Genomic DNA, 25,413 nt, shown 5'->3' on the forward strand with positions numbered 1-25,413 from the left:
CGTGTAATAATACATATAGTTCTGAAATTTACAGAGTGAGTTATTAAATTTTGCAAACTGCGATAAAAGAAACAATATGTAAGAACAACTAATTTGATTAACAATTTTTATCATATGCATTTGTTGAATATGAGTAAAAACAAAAGTGGGGACCACATTTAGGTACTTAAAATATCTAGATAATGGCTACAGACGACGAAAATAGGAAAAAAAAGGCGACTACCAGATTAATTTAACTTGCGCGTAAATGTGTTGGAGGCTTGGTTAATATGCTCTAGACTTTTTTTTTCGTGAGATCCAAATAGAACCGTTACTGCAGGGATAATATTTGTCCTAAGATATTTATACTCGTATATTGTAATTAATGGACTTTCTAACGTAATTAAAATTCATGGGTATTTTGTTGCACCATCATTTTTGTTTCGTATTTATTTATTTATTTATTAATTCGTTCGTTCGTTCGTTCGTTCATTCATCCATTCATTCATTTAATTGAAATGTCTAATAGATACGATACAACAAGAAATATCGACCATTATAAAAGTATCATTTAAATAATGCATGCATGTGTATTTTTAATCTGAAACTCCCTTTCCTAAAATAATTATAAGATTAGACACATTTTCTAAGGAATAGTGTCGCTTAACGATTACGATAAATTAAAACATTATTTCCAGTAAATCTTCAAAGAATTGTTTTTAACACTGAAATTGTAAAGGAGATGGTAAAACATTAATTGACCTTTAGTATAATAATCTTCACAAAATATTTGAACTGTTTGTTTTGTCACCCCCCCCCCTCACCCCATCCTGATTGAACGATTAACTTGTATTGCTAAAAGTAAACGGGAGTGTTTTTATTTCAATTTAAATAAAACATATTCATTAAGCATGCATTATCAAGCTGGGATGGAAGAAATAAAGGCAGTCATCACGCTGTGTGATAGTTCCAAGTGGAGACGATATCATACTGGGAGAAAGGAAAGCGATCATAATCAAGGTGGGCGAAAGAAATAAATTTAAGCTGTTATCAAGCTGTGGTTGAAAAAGTAATGGAGATATTGCCAGCTGCGATAGAAAAAAGTGAAAATGAAGCCATGAAGCTACATGATTGTAGCTGGGGTGAACTGCCAGACTATTATCAGAACCCCTAAAGTACAGGTATTAAATTATTTATATAAAATCATGCCATGACATGACCTTTTATTTGTACTTTTTTAACTCAATTTCAAAAAGCGCTTGTTTATCTCTTTGTTCTATACAACAGGTCTCAGATTTCTTGAAAATTGACAATGATGTTCATCACGTGCCTTACAGATTAGAAACTCTTTTTTCAAATAGTATATTAACTGCAATTGAAGTACTTTGGTTAAACAGCCTATTACTGGGTCAATTTTTTTGTGCCACCCTATTATTTTGGTTGTGCCATTTGTAAAAATAATGCATGCACATTTATAGACCACTGCTTTTAAAAGTGGAAAAAATGATAGATTTTGAAACAAACAAAAAAATGATCAAAACATCTAATTTCTAATTGTATGATGGAGCTTTATATTCATTTGTATAACATTTTTATATACATTTGTTTAATATCTCTTTGCTTGGGTATTCCTTTTAATTTGTTTTTGTTCTAAAGACATTATTTTAAAGCTTATGAAGAAATTATTTATTTGATAAGATGCGCCAGGTTTTATACCCTTTTAGTACTTTACACCCGCTTAGAAAATATTTGGTGGTGTAAGACCCAAAAATCCTACTTTCATTATTTATTTCGAAATTATTTATGACTAAACTGTAATAATAGGTGTTAGTACTTGATTGTTGATTTAATATATTAATTATATGATCATTTAAAAGGTAAGTGCCACAAAGAATTATATGATAAACTACAATATCAAAAGATAGATTACAAAAATCATCTGTCAAACAGCAGTGTCATAGTTTTCGGATACGGAAGTGTATTGAAAAATTTTGCGATATATTGGTGAGATATATGTACGTTTCTGGGTAGTAAAACCAACTTTTCTTTGTCAAATTTCACATTAAACAGTTTTAATTGAAATTTGCGTTATGCTAATATGTTATTCAGATTTTGCCGGGGAATATTCGGATTTGTATCCGAATTCTTGACAAATTATCATATTTAGTTCATAATGAAAATGATAAGATATTTTGTTTGTAGTACTAATTTGTAATTTATCATACCAAATTAAAGTTTACACAGGAACACATTTATTTAAGTGGACCCCGGAAGGTAAACAATATTGATATAATCCACTTGGTTATAAATTGGGTGGCCACACCTATCAATTCCTTTCAAAGCTGTCCATTAGCTCAATAGGGGGTATGACTAAATACCGAATATGAATTCATATTCGCGAATATAAAGAGAATATCGAATATGAATATTACTTTCATTAAATTTTGGCATAGGGTCAAATATTATACCATATTGAATATTTGTTACTTGAAAAATTAAAGCATGATAGTATATTTTATAAGCGTTGTTTTATATGCATGTATACAGTGTCAAATTAATGTTCATATTTTGTATTCTTGTCATTCTGTTATCTTTCTGGTCACAATAATTTGCAACCAATGCATTAAATTCATTTAATTTCATTCAATGACATGATGCAAGTATATAATAACGAAACTATTTCAGACAAAGTTCATTTATATCTATTTAATATTCATATTCGGTATCCTCTTCTTAATCTGTCATGAATATGAATTAAATCTTTACAGTACTGTATAGCAAGTCACAGTAACTAAATTACTTAGCAAATTTAAGCTGTCATCTATGCTAAAACAAGGTAACTTTGGTTTCATTTCAAGTTATAGTTTGAAATATCTATTTCTATACTTTTGTGAGCTATTTTATGTACTGTTTTAATAGTATTAAGGTTCATGTTTGTCATTCTTGTTCATATTCGGGTAACTTTTTGGTCACAGTAATTAATTTACAACCAAAAGATCAGAATTTATTTTCTTTCATTAAAATACATATCATACAAGTAATTAATAGTCTCTGTTGACGTAAGTAATCTCATAAGAGATGATTTTAAGAAAATAATATTCATATTCGGTACTCCCGTCCATATTCGCGAATATGAATACATATTCGGTATTTAGTCATACAGCTCAATATGTATAGCGTTGAACTGTGAATCAGGTGACCCAGGTTTGATTCCTGGACAGTGCAGGTAACTTTCATTGCGATTGATCATAAAATCTTTTCTATGGTCATTTGCACTGTACTTCGCTCTGGTATGTACAGAAGTTTCAGTTCCTTGCGAAAGTGACGGCAACTAGTACTGGTAAACTGCTTGACAGCTTGCCCAGGAATGATGCCCTGGCTCTGGTAAATTCAATGTGGCTTACCGCCGTGATCCGGAGTGAAAACTACAAACACCAACACTGTCGTAAGGGGTATATACATTGTATGCCAAAAAAAAAAAATCAGTCTTTTTTATCAGTTCTTACAGGTTAACAAGGTTTCAAGGCAATGTGTTAGATTGTATAGCAGTTCAGGAGCGAAATAATATACAATATACAACATTATGGCAGGAATACCAGGTCAGGGATTTCAGGCAGGCTCAGCTGCAGCACCTTCATCACAAGTGGAGATTAGTGTATCATGCAGGTTAGTTTCATATGAAAGAAATTAATAAAATAAAGTAGAAATAAAAAAGATAATTCTATAGCAAGTTACACATTAACTTCCTATGGTTACCATAAGAAAATTGGGAAACTTAAATAACCTTATCAAAATATTCACTTGTTTTTCAGCTGATAATAGATAGTTAATTATTACATCAATATTTTATGTTTTGTGCTCTTGTAGCTCTTTTAAAATACACCTAGTTACATTATTTTGTCTTGGTGCATTAGAGGGTTAATTTTTATTATTTATATTATTATAAGGAGTAACCCTGTTACTGCACTAAGGTGTAGATTTGTGTGACAGACTCTGTTTTGTAGTGTTTACAGTTTGGATCTATTTCCCAAACTGACATTCATGTATTTGCATTAAACTGCCAGCAATGTAGAATTTGATCACAGTGTATGGTTGACCTGAATGTTAGTGGCATTGGAAAAGAATTGGTCTAAAGGAATATGTATACAGTTATTTTTTTTTTCTGTAAATTTCAGAAATTTAAGAGACAAAGATGCTTTCTCTAAATCAGACCCAATGTGTGTTCTGTACTGCTGGGACATCAAAGCGAATTCATTTCATGAGGTAGGTATTGCTTGCTCTGTTATCTGATACTTGGGCTTATCAGTAATTGCTGTGTAATGGATAGAAATAGTCAGATAAAATCTTAAAGGTGTTGTCATTTCATTAAAGACATAATAAAAGGGTCTTTGAAGGTATTTTACAGCCAATTGGTGGCAAGCTTTGTAACTTTTGCATAATAAGTCTGATCTAAATGATATGAAAATTAGGAAGGTTCATGTATGAATTTATTTTGAAGCCAGGTTAATGGCAGTATCAAAGTTTGACAAGCAATTTTGATATCTAAGGTGTGTGTATAATTAAAAGAATTCCAACATGCTTCATTCTATTTCCTGATTTAAACAGACTGAGCACTCATGCACATTATTACAAGGTTACACACAAAATAAGGTTACAATGTTTACATGCCATATGACATCAAATTTGTTGCCAGTAAATCAGATGATGTCATGAAAATAACTTTGCTGCACATATCCATTCTTTTATAGTCTTGTACTGTAAAACTCTCAAAATATATTTCCTATATGTATGTATTGTTTAAAGAAGCAATATCATGTGATAAATCATCATTCAGTATAGAACTCTATATTATATAGCCCGCCATCTTATAGGTGGCCACATCTTTGAGTGACCAAACTTATATGTTGCCCATCTTATAGACAAGTCAATACAGTATTTACATATATATTTCAGTTTGGCAGGACAGAGATGATTAAGGACACATTGAATCCAGATTTTGTGAAAAAGTTCACTATGAGTTATTTCTTTGAAGAGTCTCAAAAACTGAAGTTTGAAATGTAAGTCAATGATTCTCATTTTGAAAGAAATATTTAAATTGTTGTGTAAATAATAAGCTTTTTGATATAGAGGGAGTCATTTAATTCAGTTACTCTATATACATGTAGTGATTTAGCGGCAGTTACACTTTGCCATCTTAAAAAGGGTCCTATATAACAGAATGTTGTTTCATTCAGTGAGTCACTGTATATGTTTTGTTTTGTTTCTAACAGATATGATGTAGACTCACCTAGTGGAAGACTGTCATCTCATGTAAGTATTGTATCTTTTAATTTGTTATTTTGCACAGATCTAAAAATGTTACAGTCCCGATATTGTGTTATCCCGACAGGGTTTTTCCATGTTATAGAAGATACGAAATGAATTTTATTGAATTAATAGAACCGATTAAAATGTAATAAAATTATTAAGTTTTAATAAATAGTTTTTAAATTAAATATGATTTTGCATTATCTTTTGACAGCAAGGTATACCTAAGCTTTGTTTTTTCTCAACCAAAAAAAGGAATAAAATGAAACTACAGTTTATTGAAACTAGAATGTTAATTAATTGTAATATTTATTTCAGGATTTTCTAGGTAGAATGGAATGCACTCTTGGTGAAATAGTAGGATGTGGCAGTGGTCAAATAGAAAAGAAGCTGCTGTAAGTAATTTTAAAGTTTATCCGCAGAGATACAGATACTGTGCTCCCTGTAGTCATAAGATTGGGACGTATTGATGGGGTATTACTACATAAAGTGTTTACTAGTTCTTGGTGTAGAAAAATTTTCCTTTGAATGAAATACACTTAGGAAGTTCCACTGAGGTCAAAAAAGCTAAAACATAAAATTTGAAATTCTTCCATAGATTAACAAGTGATACACTGAGAATTAAAAATTCTGAAAAGGATAATACAGGAAAAAACTCAAGAGTTTTACACAAGTGCCCCCACTTGACTGAAATAATGCATTCAGGGGCATTCAATTGCATGGTCTTATCCCGCCAAGCTTGAAAAACATGATAATTATGACCTTTAAAGTGTTGTTATGACTTTCTTCATATTTAATTATGATGCTTTTATTCTAATTGTTTTCTAGGGGAATTCAAGGGACAGCTAAAATATTTGGTAAGTATATATGATACAAAAAATATGTAAATTGCTTTGAGAAAATAGAATATAGATATTTGTAGTTCAATTTGACAAGGAAAATAATTTTAATTTGAAATTGTTGATGAATTAATTCACTGTGATTTTCATTTAATTTGATACCAGTTTGGATAGCAAGTGTCATAAACTAGCTTCAGTCTCCTTATCGGCTAAACAAAATTTATTTTATAATTTGAACAATTTCTTTATTTTTTGTGGAAAAAAATAGCATCAGTGACAAAAACAAGTTTTTTCCTCAGGTTAAAAGATGCCATTTTTACTAGCCCAAAAGGTTTTATTTCTATATTTACCTTGATATTTCAGACATACTTACTAAATAAAACAGGAAATAATATTTTCTTTAATATTTGCTTTAACAGAAACAGAAAGCTATCGGTGGTTTTACTTGATGCATGGAGGGGCATCTAAGGTCTTCCGTCACCAGTAAAGCTAGAACGTCATCATGTGACCTATAATGTGTTGGTGCAACAAAAAACCCAAACCATAAAAAACACCTGAAAATGCTGCCATAGCATTGGTTGAAATGGTGCATAATCAAGTTATAATCAATTATGCCAATTGATAACTTAATACTTTTGAGTTTCATCAACAATTTGGCATTAATACAATATTCTCTATAAATTATGATTGAAATGCAATTGTAGTATTAAATAAAATTTTGTTTCTAATATTAAAACGATTAACAGTTATATTTTATGCAATCAGAAATAAGTTCAGTAAAGGTATTCAGTAATAATATGCTACTTTTTTATTTCAGTCAGGACGGAGGAATTAAGTTCATCTAAGGTAAGACACTGCAATTATGAGTTTATTTTCCATTATTGTTGCCTTTTAAATTCAACTATTCAAAGAACAGTTGGACTTTCCTACCCACTCTGACATTAGTGTTGATACAACTTTAGGTTAGTGTTTATATGCAGCTTCATATCTCGTTAATCACTGTAGATGTTAAATTTATATTTTACACATCTTCAGTTATGTTTTCTATGTACAGGAAACTGTGTATATGCAGCTAAGGGCGTCAGGTCTGGACAAGAAAGATTTCCTTGGAAAGTCGGATCCATTTCTTATATTTTATCGAGCAAATGGAGATGGGATGTAAGTTTAGCCAAGAATATATCTTGGTTTTGGCATGTTTATTTTGTAAATTTTTCTGCAGAATTTCTTCATATTCTTTTCAATTAATGTGCATATAATTTCTTTAAAAAAATAATTCAACATCTGTATTATTTCTATAAACAAAACCGTAAATATTTTACTTAATTAGTGTCAGTTTTAAGATTTCTTGGTCAGAGTCCAGTTACTTGTCCATTATAGCCATACACTAATTAGTCTCAGTTTGAAAATTTCTTGGTCAGAGTCCAGTTACTTGTCCATTATGGCCATACAGTGCTTAATTGACAGAAAAATAATGGACTTGCTGTTTATTATCAATTCTGTGGAAATCAAGATGATGATTAAAAGTTAGTCAATTTTATAGAGACTTGCATGGTACAAAGGCTGGCCTGTCTTTTGATGCTGTTATAAATTAAAAGGCTAGCATCAAACCAGAAAAAATAAATGGAAACAAATTATTTGAAGCCAACCTAACACATTTGTTTTCGAGATTCAGTTGAAATATTATCAATATATCCATTGATCAATAATAACTACAATTAGACTAACTATACCTCTGGGAAAGACAAACCTTTCTATGGTTTATTACGAAAAAATTGTTATTTCAGTTACACTGTTGTTCACAAGACAGAGGTCATTAAAAATACACTCAATCCAACATGGAAGCCATTTTCTGTGACTGCGAGAACATTGTGTAATGGCGATCATGATAGAACTATTAAAGTAGAGTGCTACGATTGGGATTCTGATGGAAGGTTAGTAGTGTATTTCTTGCCAAATATTGTGATGTAAACGATGTAATAAGATTAAATGATGTAATTTTGGTCAATCATCCCAGCCAGATATGTAACTATTTTGTGATGTGAAAATGATCATATTTCACTTGTAGCCACTGTTCTCAAAATATTTATTTTCATACCACTTGATGAAAATAAATCATGTTTTTATAGAAAAATCTTGAATATCCTCTATATATTTTATGACAATATGGCATTCTTTTTCAATATTATCTTTATCTTGTTTGTAATAGACATAAATTTTGTTTCCCAACTTTTTAGCTCACCTGTCACAAAGTGACAGGGTGAGCTTTTGTGATCACTTTTCTTCCGTCGTCCGTCTGTCCGTCGTCCGTAAACTTTTACTTTAAATGACATCTCCTCATAAACCACTAAGCCAATATCATCCAAACTTCACAGGAATGTTCCTTTGGTGGTCACCTTTGAAAATTGTTCAAAGAATTTAATTCCATGCAGAACTCTGGTTGCCATGGCAACCAAAAGAAAAAACTTTAAATATCTTCTTCTAAGAAACCAAAAGAGCTAGAGCTTAGATATTTGGCATGAAACATCTTCTAGTGAGTGTCTACCAAGTTTGTTCAAATAAAAGCCCTGGGGTCAAAATTGGCCCCGCCCCAGGGGGTCATTGATTTTCCCTATATGCATATAGTAAAAACTTAAAAAATCTTCTTTTAAAGAACCCAAAGAGCTAGAGCTTAAATATTTAGCATGAAACATCTTCTAATGGGTGTCTACCAAGTTTGTTCAAATAAAAGCCCTGGGGTCAAAATTGGCCCGGCCCCAGGGGGCCATTGATTTTCCCTATATGCATATAGTAAAAACTTAAAAATCTTCTTTTAAAGAACCGAAAGAGCTAGAGCTAAGATATTTAGCATGAAACATGTTCTAATGGATGTCTACCAAGTTTGTTCAAATATGAGCCCTGGGGTCAAAATTTGCCCCGCGCCGGGGGTCATTGATTTTCCTTATATGTGTATAGCAAAAACTTAAAAAATCTTTTTTGAAAAAAAAAAACAAAAACAAATAGCTAGACTTTAGATACTAAGCATGAAACATCTTTTCGTGAGTGTCTACCAAGTTTGTTCAAATAAAAGCCCTGGGGTCAAAATTGGCCCCGCCCTGGGGGTCATTCATTTTCCTTAAATGTGTATAACAAAAACTTAAAAAATCTTCTTTGAAAAAACTCAAATAGCTAGAGTTAAGATATTAAGCACAAAGCATCTTCTAGTGAGTGTCTACAAAGTTTGTTCAAATAAAAGCCCTGAGGTCAAAATTGGCCCCATCCCGGGGGACATTGATTTTCCTTATATGTGTATAGCAAAAACTTAAAAATCTTCTTTGAAAAAACCCGAATAGCTAGAGTTTAGATATTAAGCATGAAACATTTTCTAGTAAGTGTCTACAAAGATTGTTCAAATAAAAGCCCTGGGGTCAAAACTGGCCCTACCTCAGGGGTGTCATTGTTTTTATCTATATGTGTAAAGAAAAAACTTGAAAAAAATCTTCTTTTAAAAATCCCAACGAGCTAGACCTTAGATGTTTAGCATGAAACATCTTCTAATGGGTGTCTACCAAGTTTATTCAAATAAAAGCCCTGGGGTTTAAACTGGTTCCAGGGGCCTATATACAGGTGAGCGACTTCAGGGCCATCATGGCCCTCTTGTTTTTCTTTGGAAGAAGCTGGTTTTCTTTAGAGATATTATTGCTTACAAGTATTTTTGTTTTGCTCAAACAGCCATGATCTTATAGGAGAATTTACCACCAATTTAAAAGAGCTGGTTAAAGCACCAACTTCAAATACAATGTTTCAGGTTGGTAAATCTTTTTTCATTAGAGATTGTTTAAGGCTTAATTTTGTTGTAGGTTGTCCATGTAACATTTTGAAGGATCTTTGCTTGTTGGGGTCCTAGTAATTTAGATTACCTATTCAGAATCATTACTGTGTGTTCTAATCCTTCCAAGGACTATTAACTAATTCTGGTGATGCTGTAAAACTAGTCTACAGAAAGTCAGTGGTTCTATTTTTGCAAGCCAGAGCAGAGAGTTTGGTTGATTTTGTGGTTTTTTTAAGGCTTTTTAACCTTCCTGCTCAAATCTGTAAAAAAATAAAGTTTGTAAATACATTGGTAAAAGGATAATAAACAAAGATTTGAGAGGAATTACAAAGCACTATTATTTTGTTCAATTTATTCACCCAGGTGAGGGAAGTTTTTGCATTAAAGTTGGTATCTCCAAAACTACTGAAGGGAATGGGTTGAAACTTGTCATGTTTATTTGAAGGGCATGATACATGTAGGAAGACACTGCCCAAGTCCCATTACTCTTACAAGGAGTTTGACAGAATCGTAACCCTTTTTAACTTAGAATATAAAATTAAATGCTTTAAGATATTGAGTATTTACTTTTCAATATCATGAAGGTAATTAACCCAAAGAAGAAAGCAAAGAAAAGAAATTACAAGAATTCAGGGGAGTTAATGGTGATGAACTGTAAAACTGAGATTGTACCATCATTCCTGGACTATCTTCAAGGAGGGTAAGTATCTTAAGACTGTATTGGGCTCTTAAGAAAGGGATTGGTTCCCCTTGTGGCTGAGGGGTTGCCTCAACAGGTTGAGGCATTAGAATTGCAGCCACCATTTAAACTTGCTTGATCATAATAGGCGACTTCATGGGTTTGAAATATTGAAGTCTATGCATCTCTTAGTTCCAGGAGATGAGGTGGTTTTCACCACTGATGTTACTTTAAGTTTGAAACATCTTAGGTAAGCCAAAATTGTCTTTCGATCCTGTTTTGTTACAATATGACCATAACTGTGTTTGTGTCTCATAAAACAAAAACAAACAAAAAATAAAATAAAGGGAGTGGTGTATTTTTGCCAATAGCCTCAGCTGCTTCAACAAGGGATCTAGGGGTTGAACATTAACCTTTACACTAGTATTATTAGCTTAAAAAGAGTGGTGACATGGCTGAGGGGTTAACGTATCAGACTAATAATCTAATGATCGCTGGCTGCATTGGCTCAAATCTCATAATGGGAAAGCCATTGTTTCCATAAGCAAGAAACTTTACTTACACTCATTGCTCAGTACTGGTTAGTTCCAGGAACGGATTCGAGAGTATGTCTATAAGCTAATAGCTTCCTACACAATTGAAATGAACAAGTTCTGTATAAACTAAACTTCACATACATGTTATTGTTTTTTTTGTGTGAATATCTAACATATGATGGGCACAGGTCCCATAACTCTGAGTAACCTTTTCACAGACTTATGCCCCATTTTCTTACTGTCAAGCACCAATGAGAATAGTGAAGCATAGTTAAGGACAACTTTTGTTCTTGATAGTTTTTGTCTTCGTTATCAATTATGAATGATTATAAATAGAACTCTTCTAAGCAAAAATGGTTGGAAAGTGTGAACAGGTTTCTATATCCAAACATACAGATAGGTTTTATATGAATATTTCAGAGTTGAAATGAACTTCACAGTAGCTATAGATTTCACAGCATCAAATGGTAACCCATCACAGCCTAATTCCTTGCATTATTACGATCCATACAAACAGAACCAATATGCCTTAGCCATACAAGCTGTCGGTGAAATCATTCAAGATTATGATTCGTAAGTATACTTTATAATGAAGTTATAATAATTTATGAACATTTTATGAACATTTGTAGTAAAGCCTAATCAAAAAACGTTGCTACCCATTTTGTATAAAATCGGCAGCCATATTTGACTCCATCTTGCATTCCGAAGCGTTGTGAAATCAAAATTTTGTAAGATGTGGATTTTTGTTAAGAAGAGACTATATAATTTGATCTTGTTTAAGGTTTAGATTTTGACAAAGAAAATTTATTACTAGTAAATGGTCCTCAGCTCTTAGGCTAGTAGTTTATCACTGGTCTCTCACCACATTGTGCTTGAATATCACCAAGGACTTTGGATTTTTCATGATAAGAAAGCTATTCAGCTTACTTATGGAGTCTCTGTGTTCTACTTAGCTGCCCACTCATGCTTACAAGACTGTAACCCAATTTATATTCGCGAATTCAAATTTTCGCGTTTTGCCGAGGTTGGACATATTCGCGAATATTAATTTCCGCGTTTTTTTGATTTCCGAAAAAAATATTTGCGGATTGGAAAGTCCAATGGGGCCGTAAAATCCATTAGCCGACTATTAATCTTCAATAATTGAGGTCATTATTGGTGTCTTAAATGGGATTAAAAATACGCTAGCCTTATATTGTATTGGTAAGTGAAATGTGTAATAAGGAACGTGATTGACAATAGGCCTACTAGTATTTCATAAACTGTATTAAAATGTTGATGTTTATTTTGATTGCTATATTGACATAGAGTTCTTTTGATATTTATAAAATAGTAGTGGTTTACTTAGTTTGTGTTTTTATTGCTTTATGGCAATATTCATAACAATTCATTACTTCCTAACAGGTGCTGTAAAATTCGAACATATCCGGTCAAGTAGCTTTGCATGAACAACGTCTAAAATAAAAATTTCTCTCCAATTTATTCGTGAAATCGTGCGGACTTATTCACGCAAACAAATATTCGCGCTTCGTGGCCATCCACAAATAAAGCGAATATCAATTGGTCGCAAATATTCGTTGGGTTACAGTAGTTCAAAGAGGGACCTGATTTCATCCTCTAATAGTAGAGCTTGAACTTCTCCATATGACCTTTATATTATTGGTGTGATGTAAAAATAAAATATAAGTGAAATTGAGATGAGAAAAAAGTTTAAATTTATATGTATATTGCATGACAAATTAAATTTAAAAATTGAAATGCAATCAAGAAATAGGGAATAAGTCTTTAAGGTTTTTGAAAGGTTATATGACCTAATGTAAACAGTTGTAAGGTTATATCATCTGAGCCATCAGGTGATATACATATTACTATTCATACACTAACATAATTATAACTTAGCTGTTAAAAGTACAAAAGTATAATACAGCACTATTCCTTTTTGGGTGGGGGGTGGGGAATGAAAATTTAAAGTAGACATGTATATTTATATCAGTTGTATAAACATCACAATTGTCCAATGAAAATAGACATTACACATAAACATTGACAAATGAAAATAGACATTACAAATAAACATTGACAAATAAAAATAGACCATGTAAAATAAATTTCCTGTTTTTTCAGAGATAAATTGTTTCCAGTATTAGGATTTGGTGCCAGGCTACCAGATGGGTCAGTCTCATTTGAGTTTCCATGTGTAAGTTGAATCTTTACCCCTTTCCCTTTTATTTATATAATAGACTTGACCCGTCGACTTTTGATTAAGAACAGTCCATTGTGAGTTTGAGGTATTTCAGTTATTAAAATGATAAAAATTCAGCAGCTAGTAGTGTAGTCTGTGGCCAAGTGGTTATGGTCATTGACTTTGAATCTGTTGCCCCTCACCACTGTTAGTTTGATTACTTCCAGAGACTTGGGATTCTTTCTTGTAAAGAAGCTATCCATCTAGTTTTTGGAACCACAGTGGTTCTATTAAGATGCTCACTTGTGCCTAAAATAATGCAGGGAATGGGAACTGAGGTCTTTGCCATCATTTAAGCTGATATGTCCCCATATTATAAATTTTAAAGCGTGACTTAAGGGACTTTGGATTCTTTTGTGTTGGGGAAACTATCAAGCTAGCTTTTTATAGGTAAGTAGTTCTAGTCAGGTGCCTGCTTGTATCTGAAAAAATACATTGAGGGCCACCTGAGGTCTTCCTATACAAGTTAAGCTTCAAACTCATTGCATGATTATTTTACCATTACAATATTGTTGTGACTTAAAACACTGAACTTAATGAAATTTAATGCAATGTTATTTCAGAATTTCAATCCAAACAATCCATATTGTGCTGGCATACCGGGTGTTCTACAGGCATACTATACTTCATTAAAACAAGTACAACTTTATGGACCAACAAACTTCTCACCTGTTATTAATCATGTAATGAGGTAAGTATATAATAGATTATTAACTTTACACTGTTAGATACAGGAATATATTTTCACAAATGTACATTTGGAAATGCCATGATAATTATTTGTACCCCTACCAAACATTTTTTTACCTTTAATTGACAGAACGTTAAGGTCAAAGTATTGAAATTTGCTTAAATTGTCATAACTTTGTTATCTATTTATGGCTTTGATTTAGTCTTGGACAAAAGAGCAATTATGACAAAACTGACATGTTGAATTATTCTGATATGACTTGACCTTTAATAGACCTTGAGTCTCAAGGTCAAGTTATTGAAATTTTCAAAAGTAATTTTGTTATTTTATTGAATTCATTCATTCTTGAAGTGAAAAAAGACCACTTATAACTAAACTGACAAGATGGTAAATGTACAAATCTTTTGCTTACAAGAACTTTTTGTAATAACAAAATGCGCTGCTGTATTTTTTAGTAATTTTTTTTTTTACAAAGAGAAGAAGTGGCTTTTATAAGTATGATTAACTTGTTTTACAGATTTGCCTCGGCCAAGCAGGACGGCTCAAGTTATTTTGTTCTGCTGATCATAACTGATGGTGTCATCTCAGACATGAACCATACCATTAGTTCTATAATCAATGTAAATATATTTATATAATTTATCTTATTATCTTCAATACTCAGTCCAAAGGGATATGAAAAAATTATCCAGATTTTTTTTTCTCCAAAACTACACATATATATATATATATACATTTGTATATTGTTATAAGCAGAAGCAGCAAAACCTTACCTTGTTGTAGAAATTGATATGGTTTTACCTTTAGCGAATTAGGATGATATTTTTAGGTGAAGTTCTTATACTTACTCCAATTCTGAATTCTATTGGACACAGATGTCAAACCTGTACTGAACCAGGTGTTTGTTGAGTCTGATATATGAGTCCAATAGAATCGATATTGTTCTCAATAAGGTATAGTCCACGTATTTATTTCACACTATCATTTTTTACATTTTGACAAAACTTTGTTACTTCAAGTACAATAAGAATATTTGGACTCTGAAAACGAGGCTATATGAGATAGGTTATGCATTTGATATACATTTTTTTTTTTTGAACTCTCAAAATGGAAACACAGCTATATGGGGTACGATATACATTTGATATTGGTCTTTTGGACTCTGAAAAGGAAAGAAGGATAAATTGATCATATTGGGTGGAAGAATGATTTCTGTCGGAACATTATGTGGTTTAAACACAGACAGTTTGTTGGTTATATTGTATAAGGTGTAAAATAAATGTGCTCATGCAAAATTTATGATTCTTTATTTCAGGCCTCATCTTTGCCCATGTCTATCATCATAGTTGGAGTTGGCAATGCAGAGTTTGATGGTATGTTAAATAGTTAATCCACCTATTGTTGGATTTATTCCAATGACTCTATTATTGGACGTCTATCTATAATTAGATTTATTCCACCTAATATTAGACTTAGTTCATCTGTTATTGGACTTCATCATATTATTGGACTTTCAAATACTTTAATAATGAACTAAATATGATATTGAAATTATTCCACCTATTTTTGAACATCCACACCTATTACTGAACTTACTTCATTCATTGATAGACTTCACCAATTATTAGACTTACCGTATTCCTAGAAACTTTTACGGAGACAATATTACGTGTTTTTATAAGGATGGCATTTTTGCGGAAATAAACTTTCACGCAATCATAGTGACCGCAAATTTCGGGAATATTAAGTCGCTGGGGGTACAGAGCATATATATTAGGTTTCGGTATTTGTCCAGTGTATACCTGCAAGACAAGACTAAAAGTATAAGATATTGACAAAATCTTTAAATTGTACTTATAAACAATCTATATGTAAGATATAAAATACCATTCTATTTTGATGTAATTCTCAAATACCAGAAAAATGCATTCAGATGACAAACAGTGTTATTTGCATTTAAAAATTGATAAATAATTGTATGATTTATGCTGAAAACAAATTAATTGTTTGAATTATATAAATTTTAACCATTAATAATAAACAGAAAACGTTTATTCATATTGGTATTATTTGCTATTGTACTTGTAACAAACAAAAACACCTTCCTTTTTAGCGAGTTAATTACTTTCATTCAAAGTATGCAATCTGTAAATAACATGTATTATATGATTTCATTTAATCTGTAAATAATGGATACGGAACTTTTAACTAAATGTGTATCAGATAAGCATAGGTTAAACTAATGTATATTTCATCAGAAGACTTCATAATGACATAATGAAAATTTATCTATGTGGTTGGAGGTACAAATGTTTTCTTACATGCAGCTTTTTCACGGGTAAAAATTTGCGGAAATGTTACCCAGCGAAAAACGCCAGCTTAAAGAGCGCAAAATAATTTCTAGGAATACATAATCCTCCTTTGTCAGTGTTTGCTGGAAACTTTGTCAGTTTATGATGAAAACTTTGTCAGTGTATGATGGAAACTTTGTCAGTTTATGATGAAAACTTTGTCAGTTTAAGATGGAAACTTTGTCAGTGTTTGCTGGGAACTTTGTCAGTGAATGATGGAAACTTTGGCAGTATATGATGCAACTTTGTCAGTGTATGATGGAAACTTTGTCAGTTTATGATGAAAAGTTTGTCAGTTTATGATGGAAACTTTGTAAGTGTTAGCTGGAAACTTTGTCAGTGTATGATGGAAACTTTGTCAGTATATGATGAAGCTTTGTCAGTGTATGATGGAAACTTTGTCAGTGTATGATGGAAACTTTTTTAGTGTATGATGGAAACTGTCAGTACATGATGAAAACTGTCAGTACATGATGGAAACTGTCAGTATGACTCAAACCAAAACAGTACTATAATGCAATACAATTTTGTTTCTTTGTATCTTACTAAAGTACCATAATTTATGTGAACACAATATTTGAATTGTAGCAATGGATGTATTGGATGCAGATGGTAGGAGACTTGGTATTGAAGGAAGATATGCTGAAAGGGATATTGTGCAAGTAAGTTTTTATTTGATATAATCACTTTGTATACTATTTGATCTATGATACTGGCCATTGTAAATTTCTTTGATTACTTGGTAAAAAGAAGGAAAATAGATTGAATGAATAGATTATTGAATAAATTTCATTCATTTGCTACTGTATATGTATAGTGTGGCCCAGTGGTTTAGCCATCGGACTGGTTATTTAAGGCCATGTGAATTCAAACCCCATTAGGGTAAGCTGTTGCTCCCTTGAGCAAGTAACTTAACACTCATTGTTTAGTTCTGGTTTATTACAGGAACAGATTAGAGTGTGTCCTTAATCTTAAAGCTTCTTTTACAGTTGAACTAAAATAATTTAAATCTACATTGTAGTGTAGGACTATTCTTAAAACTTGATATTTTTTATTGATTGATTCTTTGTTTGATTGAATTTTGTTTGTTTGATTGATTGATAAATTGATTGCTTGCTTGCTGGCTTGATTGATTGATTTATTGATTGATCAAAACTTTGACCATATATTTATTCACAAGCCCAGATTGGCAATAGCAAGGATATTTAAATAAAATATTATGCTATCATCTTGCATATCAAAAGCAGTTTGTCGACATTTTCAGAACTACATTCTGAGTTTGAGAGTGAGAAGTGAAATATCGGTACAATCTGAATCTACTCCAAACATTGAGCAAAAGCTTAGTGGATAATAGCTTTAAAAGATGTGCATTTTCTGTGTGTGGTCTTCTTTACTTGGGAATCTTTGGCATAGGCTGACCATGTATAATGTATTTAATGAAATATGTTATTCATTTTTTTCAGTTTGTTCCATTTAGAGATTTTATGAAAGGTGCATATGGGAATAACCAGAATCTACTGCAGGCAGCTCTCGCTAAATCTGTACTTGCTGAGATACCGGACCAGGTTGTAAATTACATGAAGAAAAAAGGGATCAAACCTAAACCTCAAAGACCTGCAAGACCAATGGCTCCTTCCACAGGCGGTGCACAGCCAGGACAACAAGGGCAGGGTCCCTACCCAGGGGCTCAGCCTGGTGGACAACCTCAACAGCAAGGTCAGGGTCCATACCCAGGGGCTCAACCTGGATATCCACAGGGAGGCAAAGGCAATGTACATGATCCTCAGGGTGCTGGTCAAACCCCATACCCACAGGGAGGTGCAGGTCAAACCCCATACCCACAAGGCAGTGGTGGTGGTGGAAATGCCCCTCCTTATCCCCAGGGAGCTGGAGGTCAGGCACCTTATCCACAAGGTGGTGCCCCTCCTTATCCCCAGGGTACAGGAGGTCAAGCACCATATCCCCAAGGTGGGGCAGGTGCACCTCCCTATCCCCAGGGTGCTGGAGGCCAGGCACCATATCCCCAAGGTGGGGTAGGTGCACCTCCTTATCCCCAGGGTGCAGGTCAAGCCCCTTATCCCCAAGGTAGCGCAGGAGCCCCTCCTTATCCCCAGGGTGGAGGAGGTCAAGCACCATATCCCCAGGGTGGAGCTGGTGCCCCTCCCTATCCCCAGGGTGCTGGAGGCCAGGCACCATATCCCCAGGGTGGGGCTGGTGGTGCTCCACCATATCCCCAGGGTGGGGCAGGTGGTGCTTCACCTTATCCCCAGGGAGGCAGTCTTGGCCATCAGGCATCAGCACCTTACTCTTCAGCACCTGGAGGGCCGCCCAAAAGACCTCCACCTACATATCAAAATGCTAATAAGCAGTGAAAAAATGTAGGAAAGGGAGATAATACTGAACAGAAAATAAACAAACTATAAAGAACAGAAAACAGACATTTAGAACAGGGCAGCAACTAGTCATCATGGGCTTTAAACAATGATACCTTTTATGCTTAATAATTTATATCAACTTTCATTATTTTTTCTTGTGACAAAAAGTGTGTTCTGATATGGGTAAATAGTGTAAACATTATATACATGTATAGTGTTTTACAGGATGCCATTCAACTTTGTTTAGTTTATGTATCTTCTTAAGTTTACTTAATTAAAGGGGGGAAAAACATTAAAAGAATGCAAAATACATTTATCTTAACATTAAAATTTGAAGGTTTGAATATATAAAGGATATTGAATGAGTTGGTTCAATACTGAATTATTGAACAAAATGAATAATACTTAACAAAATTATATGATTATTATATGACCTCTTGTGAGCACACGATTATTTGATTTTTATTCAATAAATTACATGTAAGTAATCAACCTACACAAATATAATGACTTATTCAGTATAAAATAAAGAATTTTTATTTTTGTTGTTGACACCTTGACACTAGCATTTATAGCCCTTTTAAATAACGAAAACAACATCACATTGTTTATTATTACACCAGTGTAATATTGTTTTTATTTAATAGGTTTATTACACTCCTAGGCTCCTACACTATGGTATATTTTTATTTGATAAATAACGGCTAAAATTCTTGCGTATTATGTGAATTTGTATACTATTTATAATATCATGTAGACTAGTTTATGATGTTTTTATTTCTCTTCCATACACGTTATTTTGCTTTGCTTGAAAATTTAAGAAAAACAAATGTCTTTAGCAATACTCATGATTGATATGTCTTAAAGTTTATTATACATGTATTACAGTATTTGTTGTTTGAATTCAATATACTATATGGCCTGAAAAGTGACGTTGTAAATTTCATGTATTGATGAGTCACTTATAATCAGTAATGCTAGAAAATACCCATGTATTGTTGTTAAGTGTCAATATGGATTTCTGAGAGTACTGCAACTTTTTACATAATTATACATAGATTAAAGTTGAAAATCACCTGAAAGAGGAAAAAACTCTCTTTCAGTGGCTGATAACTCAAAAAGTATGATGGTTACCAATTTGTTCCAATTATGATTCTTCTCTTGGATCATGCAAAGTTATAGAAAATTCTCGATACTTGTATAAATTTTTCTTCTTCGCTGTTGTTCAAAGTTGCAGTACTCCTGGAAACGCCATAAAGCACAGTATGTATGTAAGTAAGTAAGTAGCCCCTTTATTAATATAGGTTTACACATTTGGTTTCTCGATCTTCTATGTGGACCTCGGCTGATGAACACAACATAGAAGTTAACATGTATACAACATATTTATACAAACTTCATATTGAAATTAATCAATTATGTAACCAAGCAAGAATCAGAGTGTTCATGATGATATGATTTATGAAATATGAGGTACATAAATTGTGTTTTCCATCTGTTAGAAAAGTTGTTATTAAAGTATTATATGGACATGATACTCAACACAATATATAAAATTATATTAATAATATACAAATGTGGTTACAACTGTGTACAAAATTACAGAATACTTTTTATGTTTTAGGGTTGACGTTTGACAGGGTATTTTTTTTAATTTCGTAAAAGCCTTGTCTTTGTTTTTATCAATATATACAGGATATTTAATGAGTGTGGATTCAATACTGGATTTATTGAACATATTTAGTACAATTATTATGCGTGAGCCTCTTGCAAGCATAATATTTACTTACAGAAAGAGTACATTGACAACAAAGTTAGTAATGATCATACACAAGTATAATTATGTGTCACATACATGAAATAACAACTGTTTACATTAAAAAAAAATGGAAAAAAAATTTTTTTTCATAGACATGCTAATATTTGTAGTGTAAGGCTAACATTAAGCATATACCTTTAGGCTATATGTCACACTAATTATGCCACATTGCCTCATTGCTTTATTACACTTGTGTATGGTGATAAAAATGATTCAGTCTTTTCTTGGCATTCAAAAACTTAGGGATATTTTTTGTGTGTTTTTTGTTGTTGTTATTTTATATTTTTTATGTTAAGTTTGGATAATTGATTCAAATATCTTGTAATTCTGAAAATTCTATACTGCTGAAGCGGGTGCTATCTATGGGGTAGCTAGGGCTTTATTGCATTAAAGTTTACCAGACTTAATGACATTATGTCAGCAAATTTTGTTTAAATTAAATGTAGAATCTTAAGTAAAAGTTTGTGCTTATTAGAAATTACTTATGAGAACTAACCACTTTGTTGAAATTATCTTTTTATAAACAGATTAATAGTTAGCCGTTTTACCAAAGTAAATGTGTTACGATTCATTTCATATACTGCCATCTTATTGGACAAAAAATAATTTCTAACACTATTTTCTTATGGAATCCTTTTTGAATGCATACACTAAATGAGAAAGGGGAACAACTGAAAAAAAATCAAAATGAATATGTGAGATTAGATGAAACAAACAAAAGTAACGTATTAGAAATTGTATATAACAATGACATTTTCATAATTATTCTTGTTCTTTTTTGAGATCTTTTTAAGATTTTTTTTCTGTAATTAATCATATATATGTGTAGACTGTAGTGCTAATTATAGAATATATTCATTTCTCTATTTTGCACATTCTTTTACATGTATATAAATCTTTGTAGTGAAATAGTGTCTTTCATTCATCATCATGTCCATTTGTAAACTGATGTAATTGTAAACAGTATGATTATAAACTGTATGTATTTTTTCTTTTTTCTTATGGTTCACATTAAGATATTTCTATAAATTATACACGTTCAATGAATAATCAACTGAAAAAGAATCAAGAAATTAATTGCATTAATGTAAACACTTAAATATAGTCAGACCTAAGGGAAGTTTATCTAAATGAAAATTGCTTTTTGAAAATAAAACTGTTTCAATTGCGAATGGTTAAGGTCGTTGACTTCAAACCACTTGCCCCTCACCGCTGTGTGTCCGAATCCCGACAGGGACTTTGGATTCTTTCAATTGTGAGAAAGCTATCTAGTTAGCTTACGGAACATTGGTGGTTCTACTCAGATGCTTTTCATGCCTGAAATAAGGAACAGAAGGGCACCTCCAGTGAAGCTAAAAACCCACCATATGTTGGTGTGAGCTAAATCCTAACCAAAAAAATCATTTCCAGCAGTTACTGCCTATTACAGTATTGTGTCTTTTGGATCATTAATCATGGGCATCTTTATTTATATGTATTTTGTATTGTTATTATTACATAATAATGAACATTATTATTTATTTATATTATTAGATAATATATATCTACATTTTTAAGCACAAGTGTGTTCTATGCTTGATATGAATGCTTTGTAACAGTACTAAGCAGTGTTTCATTGTTGTTGTTTCCTTTTTAATCAGAAAATGTGTTCTTTGTCTTAATTACTCTCAAAATAATTATAGAGTTTTTGTTTAATGCAATTTGTTTATTAATGAAGTATTAACAGTGGAGTGCTATGATATTTTTTTATATTTTTTTTTAAACAGAATTAGATTTAAAGATGTTTTAACTGGTTATATGGCTGTTAATATAAATGGTTATGAAGTTATGCTGGCTAGGCAAGGGTTATATAGCAACCAATCATATGAACACGGCCATATAGCCTTTAAAAAAACAACATATAAAAAAAATTAAATTCCTAACTATTCTGTTTTCTTTAAGATAAACATGAATCTATAAATTTACAGTATCAGTGTGTACGAGTTATATTAACCTCATGATTATCAAATAAAAAATGTTGATGCGAATCTGGTTTTGCTATGTAAAGAACACTTTGCATGTGGAAAGAACACTTTGCATGTGAACAAATCAAGTAGATGAGTTGTTTTGAACAGTATATAGTTATAAATCCTTGACCTGCACAACCAGAAAATAATTAGCCTTTACTGCCAGTATAGAGCCAGGCCTGCCTGAACATCCGTACATTCTGACCTGGCAGTAAATAGTTGGTAGCTCAATTTTATTATTTTGTTATTGAAATAATGAAATCCCTTTGATGGCAAATGTACTGTTCCCACTTCAAAGCTGGACAATTCCATTGCACAAATACAGTGGGTTAAGGGAAGCTAATTTATTTAAGCATATACACTGCACCTTCTTTTATTGATTATAAGGTCTTATAATTATCAAATACACATATATATTGTTGAAAGAAACACAAATCTATTCCTTATTTCTATTATTTTCAGGGCTTTTATTTATTTATTTTTTTTTGTTTAATTATTTTTTTTTTTTTTTTTGGGGGGGGGGCGGCTGTTGGTGCAAATTAATTGCAATAATTTTGTATTTTTTTTACCTTTTTATGTTAGTACTTTACTAATGGTCTAATGCCTTTATCTCATATCACTTATTATGACCTACTAGTATAAATATAGCTGTTCCTGGAAAACATTGCAAATAGGCTTTTGTTTGTCATTTTCAAAAGTTACCTTAATTTTCAAATAAAAACTGTGTTTTTCCCTGAAAAATAAAATTTTTCCCACATAAAGATTAATTAAGTGTTGTCCATTTTAAAGGTTATTTAACATACATTTTTTAAAGAGGTAAAATAAGCATTATTCACATAGAAATGATAAAATATGATTATTTTGCATAAAAAGATGGAAATTTGCATTCTTATATATTTAATTATTCATATACAGACATAAGTATGTTATATTTTAATTTTAGATTTTTTTTCTAATGCCTTCTTTTTTCAAGAAAATAATTAATGTCTCCTAAAATACGGGTAATCATAAATGTAAACATGTTTCCAAAAATCTCCACTTTAGAAGTATTGCATTGTCCGTTATTTACAAATGATCTTACAATACAGGCATATTTTAACAGGCCAACTGCCAGCTAACTCTTCTGTATTTATGTGACTTAAAATCGAACAAACAATACCAGGTTATAAATTTATAAAGAAACACATTATTTTGTAAGGTTATTTTGTTTATTCTTGAACAAGGCAATACTGTTAATCCTATCTTGGGAGGACCATGTTATGAAAAAGAAATGAAAGACATTCATTAAAAGGTTTTCATTAAAATTAAAGCATATTGCATAGGCTGATTGTGTTGTAATTTTCTAAATCATCAAAGAAACTTTATATTTTATTTTATAGATCTGTAATGAAAGTCTCTGAAATCATGTATAAAATTAAATGGTGGTGACTCAAATGTGGTCTTAAGAGGGAAGGTTTTATTGTATTTGAATCTTAGTTATTTTCTGTATTTTATAGTACTGGTATTATTCTTCAATATCATAATAATGATATACACCTATATGAAATGAAATAAGTGTATAAGGGAACAAAGTTTTGTTTTTTGTGTGTTTGCTATTACTCTTTAAAATTAAGAATGTTGTTGTTTTGCAGATATTAATATGTTAATACTATTAATAAATGCTAATATCGCTGTATTGTTATCTTTGTGTCTGCTTGGTGAATCCTTGCTCAGTTTAGATTAAATGAGGTCACAGTATTAAGCAGTTTTTTCAAGTTTTGAAACTACTAGATAATCTTCATTTAATTTGACTTGTACCGGAATAATCCAAGCACGGGGCCTTTGTTTTTTAATACACAAGGGACGTCCGTAGCCGAGTGGTTAAGGTCGTTGATTTTAACCACTTGCCCCTTACCGCTGTATGTTCAAATCCCCCCCAGAATCTTTCAAGTGAGGAAGCTACCCAGCTAGCTTACGGAACGTCAGCGGTTCTACTCGTATGCGTGCTCGTACCTGAAATAAAGCACAGAGGGGCACTTGAAGTCTTCCTCCATCAGTGAAGCAGGTCATATGATCTTTACAGTGTTGATGCGTCGTAAAATCAAAACCAAAAATACACACATCGTATCAGACCGAAGTAGAAATAAACATACTGTAACGCAACCGCCTGGGAAACGTCGCAGGGTGCACCATATACCCTTTCCAATACAGTAACGTATTTAAACGTTTCGTTTTTTCGTTTCTCCAAAAACACTCTATTTTAGGAAAGAACACCCACAACGTAAAAAAGTGTCAAAATTTTCTATTCTCAAAAGCGGATGTTGTTTTGTCGTAGGAAACCCGGCCATTTTTTCATCACATTATTTTGCATTAGCTAATTTCAAAGCATTTTTCAAAAGATGGTAAATAAAATAAATGTTTTAAGAAACAAGTTTTTTTTAAAAAGAACTATGTCATTTTTATAAAAATCGGGTTTAGAGTGTCACTGATCGTTTATGATAATAAAATTTGTAATTTACATGTAGTTCAAATCAATTTTAGGTAAAGTAAGCTACAAATACTAACTTATTTCAACCATGCGTTTTTCAATTTAACTAATAAGGCTTCTAAAACATGTTTTACCTTATAGAAAACCTAATTTATGACATTTTTCTAAAGACAGGATGATTAATTATTGCTAATTAGATTAATCATTTTTACGGAATTCTACGTTTCAGTCATTTAACGGTAACTTCTCATTTACGGTTTTACACGTAGTGGATACCATATTGACCTATACCGCATAATGACCCGTAACGT

The 25,413-nt window shown here is 31.9% G+C and overlaps 1 protein-coding gene across 2 annotated transcripts; it reads left to right on the forward strand.

The window, feature by feature from the left end:
* Positions 1–1,713: 1,713 nt before the first annotated feature.
* LOC132719304 (copine-8-like) lies at positions 1,714–22,691 on the forward strand. 2 transcript variants are annotated; one of them, XM_060703078.1, is made up of 20 exons: positions 1,714–1,805; positions 3,479–3,645; positions 4,155–4,242; positions 4,933–5,036; positions 5,250–5,289; positions 5,605–5,681; positions 6,115–6,143; positions 6,943–6,971; positions 7,180–7,283; positions 7,910–8,056; positions 9,834–9,909; positions 10,518–10,633; positions 11,569–11,721; positions 13,276–13,348; positions 13,957–14,084; positions 14,602–14,704; positions 15,400–15,457; positions 17,024–17,097; positions 17,899–18,328; positions 18,383–22,691. In XM_060703078.1, the coding sequence occupies exons 2-20, from the start codon at positions 3,563–3,565 to the stop codon at positions 18,805–18,807; spliced, it is 2,337 nt and encodes a 778-aa protein (XP_060559061.1). In that variant the 5' UTR covers positions 1,714–1,805; positions 3,479–3,562; the 3' UTR covers positions 18,808–22,691. The 2 variants fall into 2 exon arrangements, with proteins under 2 accessions (XP_060559061.1, XP_060559054.1); XM_060703071.1 differs by having other exon boundaries at positions 17,899–22,691.
* Positions 22,692–25,413: the final 2,722 nt, after the last annotated feature.

This window comes from Ruditapes philippinarum, unplaced genomic scaffold, assembly GCF_026571515.1.
Source record: "Ruditapes philippinarum isolate M1 unplaced genomic scaffold, ASM2657151v2 ctg7776_1_1_1_1, whole genome shotgun sequence".
Classification (NCBI taxonomy): domain Eukaryota; kingdom Metazoa; phylum Mollusca; class Bivalvia; order Venerida; family Veneridae; genus Ruditapes; species Ruditapes philippinarum.

Excerpts from the sequence above, each read along its gene's own strand:
- LOC132719304 (XM_060703071.1), top strand. The coding sequence starts at position 3,563 with ATGGCAGGAATACCAGGTCAGGGATTTCAGGCAGGCTCAGCTGCAGCA. Across the intron at positions 14,705-15,399 it reads CCATTAGTTCTATAATCAAT|GCCTCATCTTTGCCCATGTC; the intron begins GTAAATATATTT and ends TCTTTATTTCAG. Across the intron at positions 15,458-17,023 it reads TGGCAATGCAGAGTTTGATG|CAATGGATGTATTGGATGCA; the intron begins GTATGTTAAATA and ends TTTGAATTGTAG.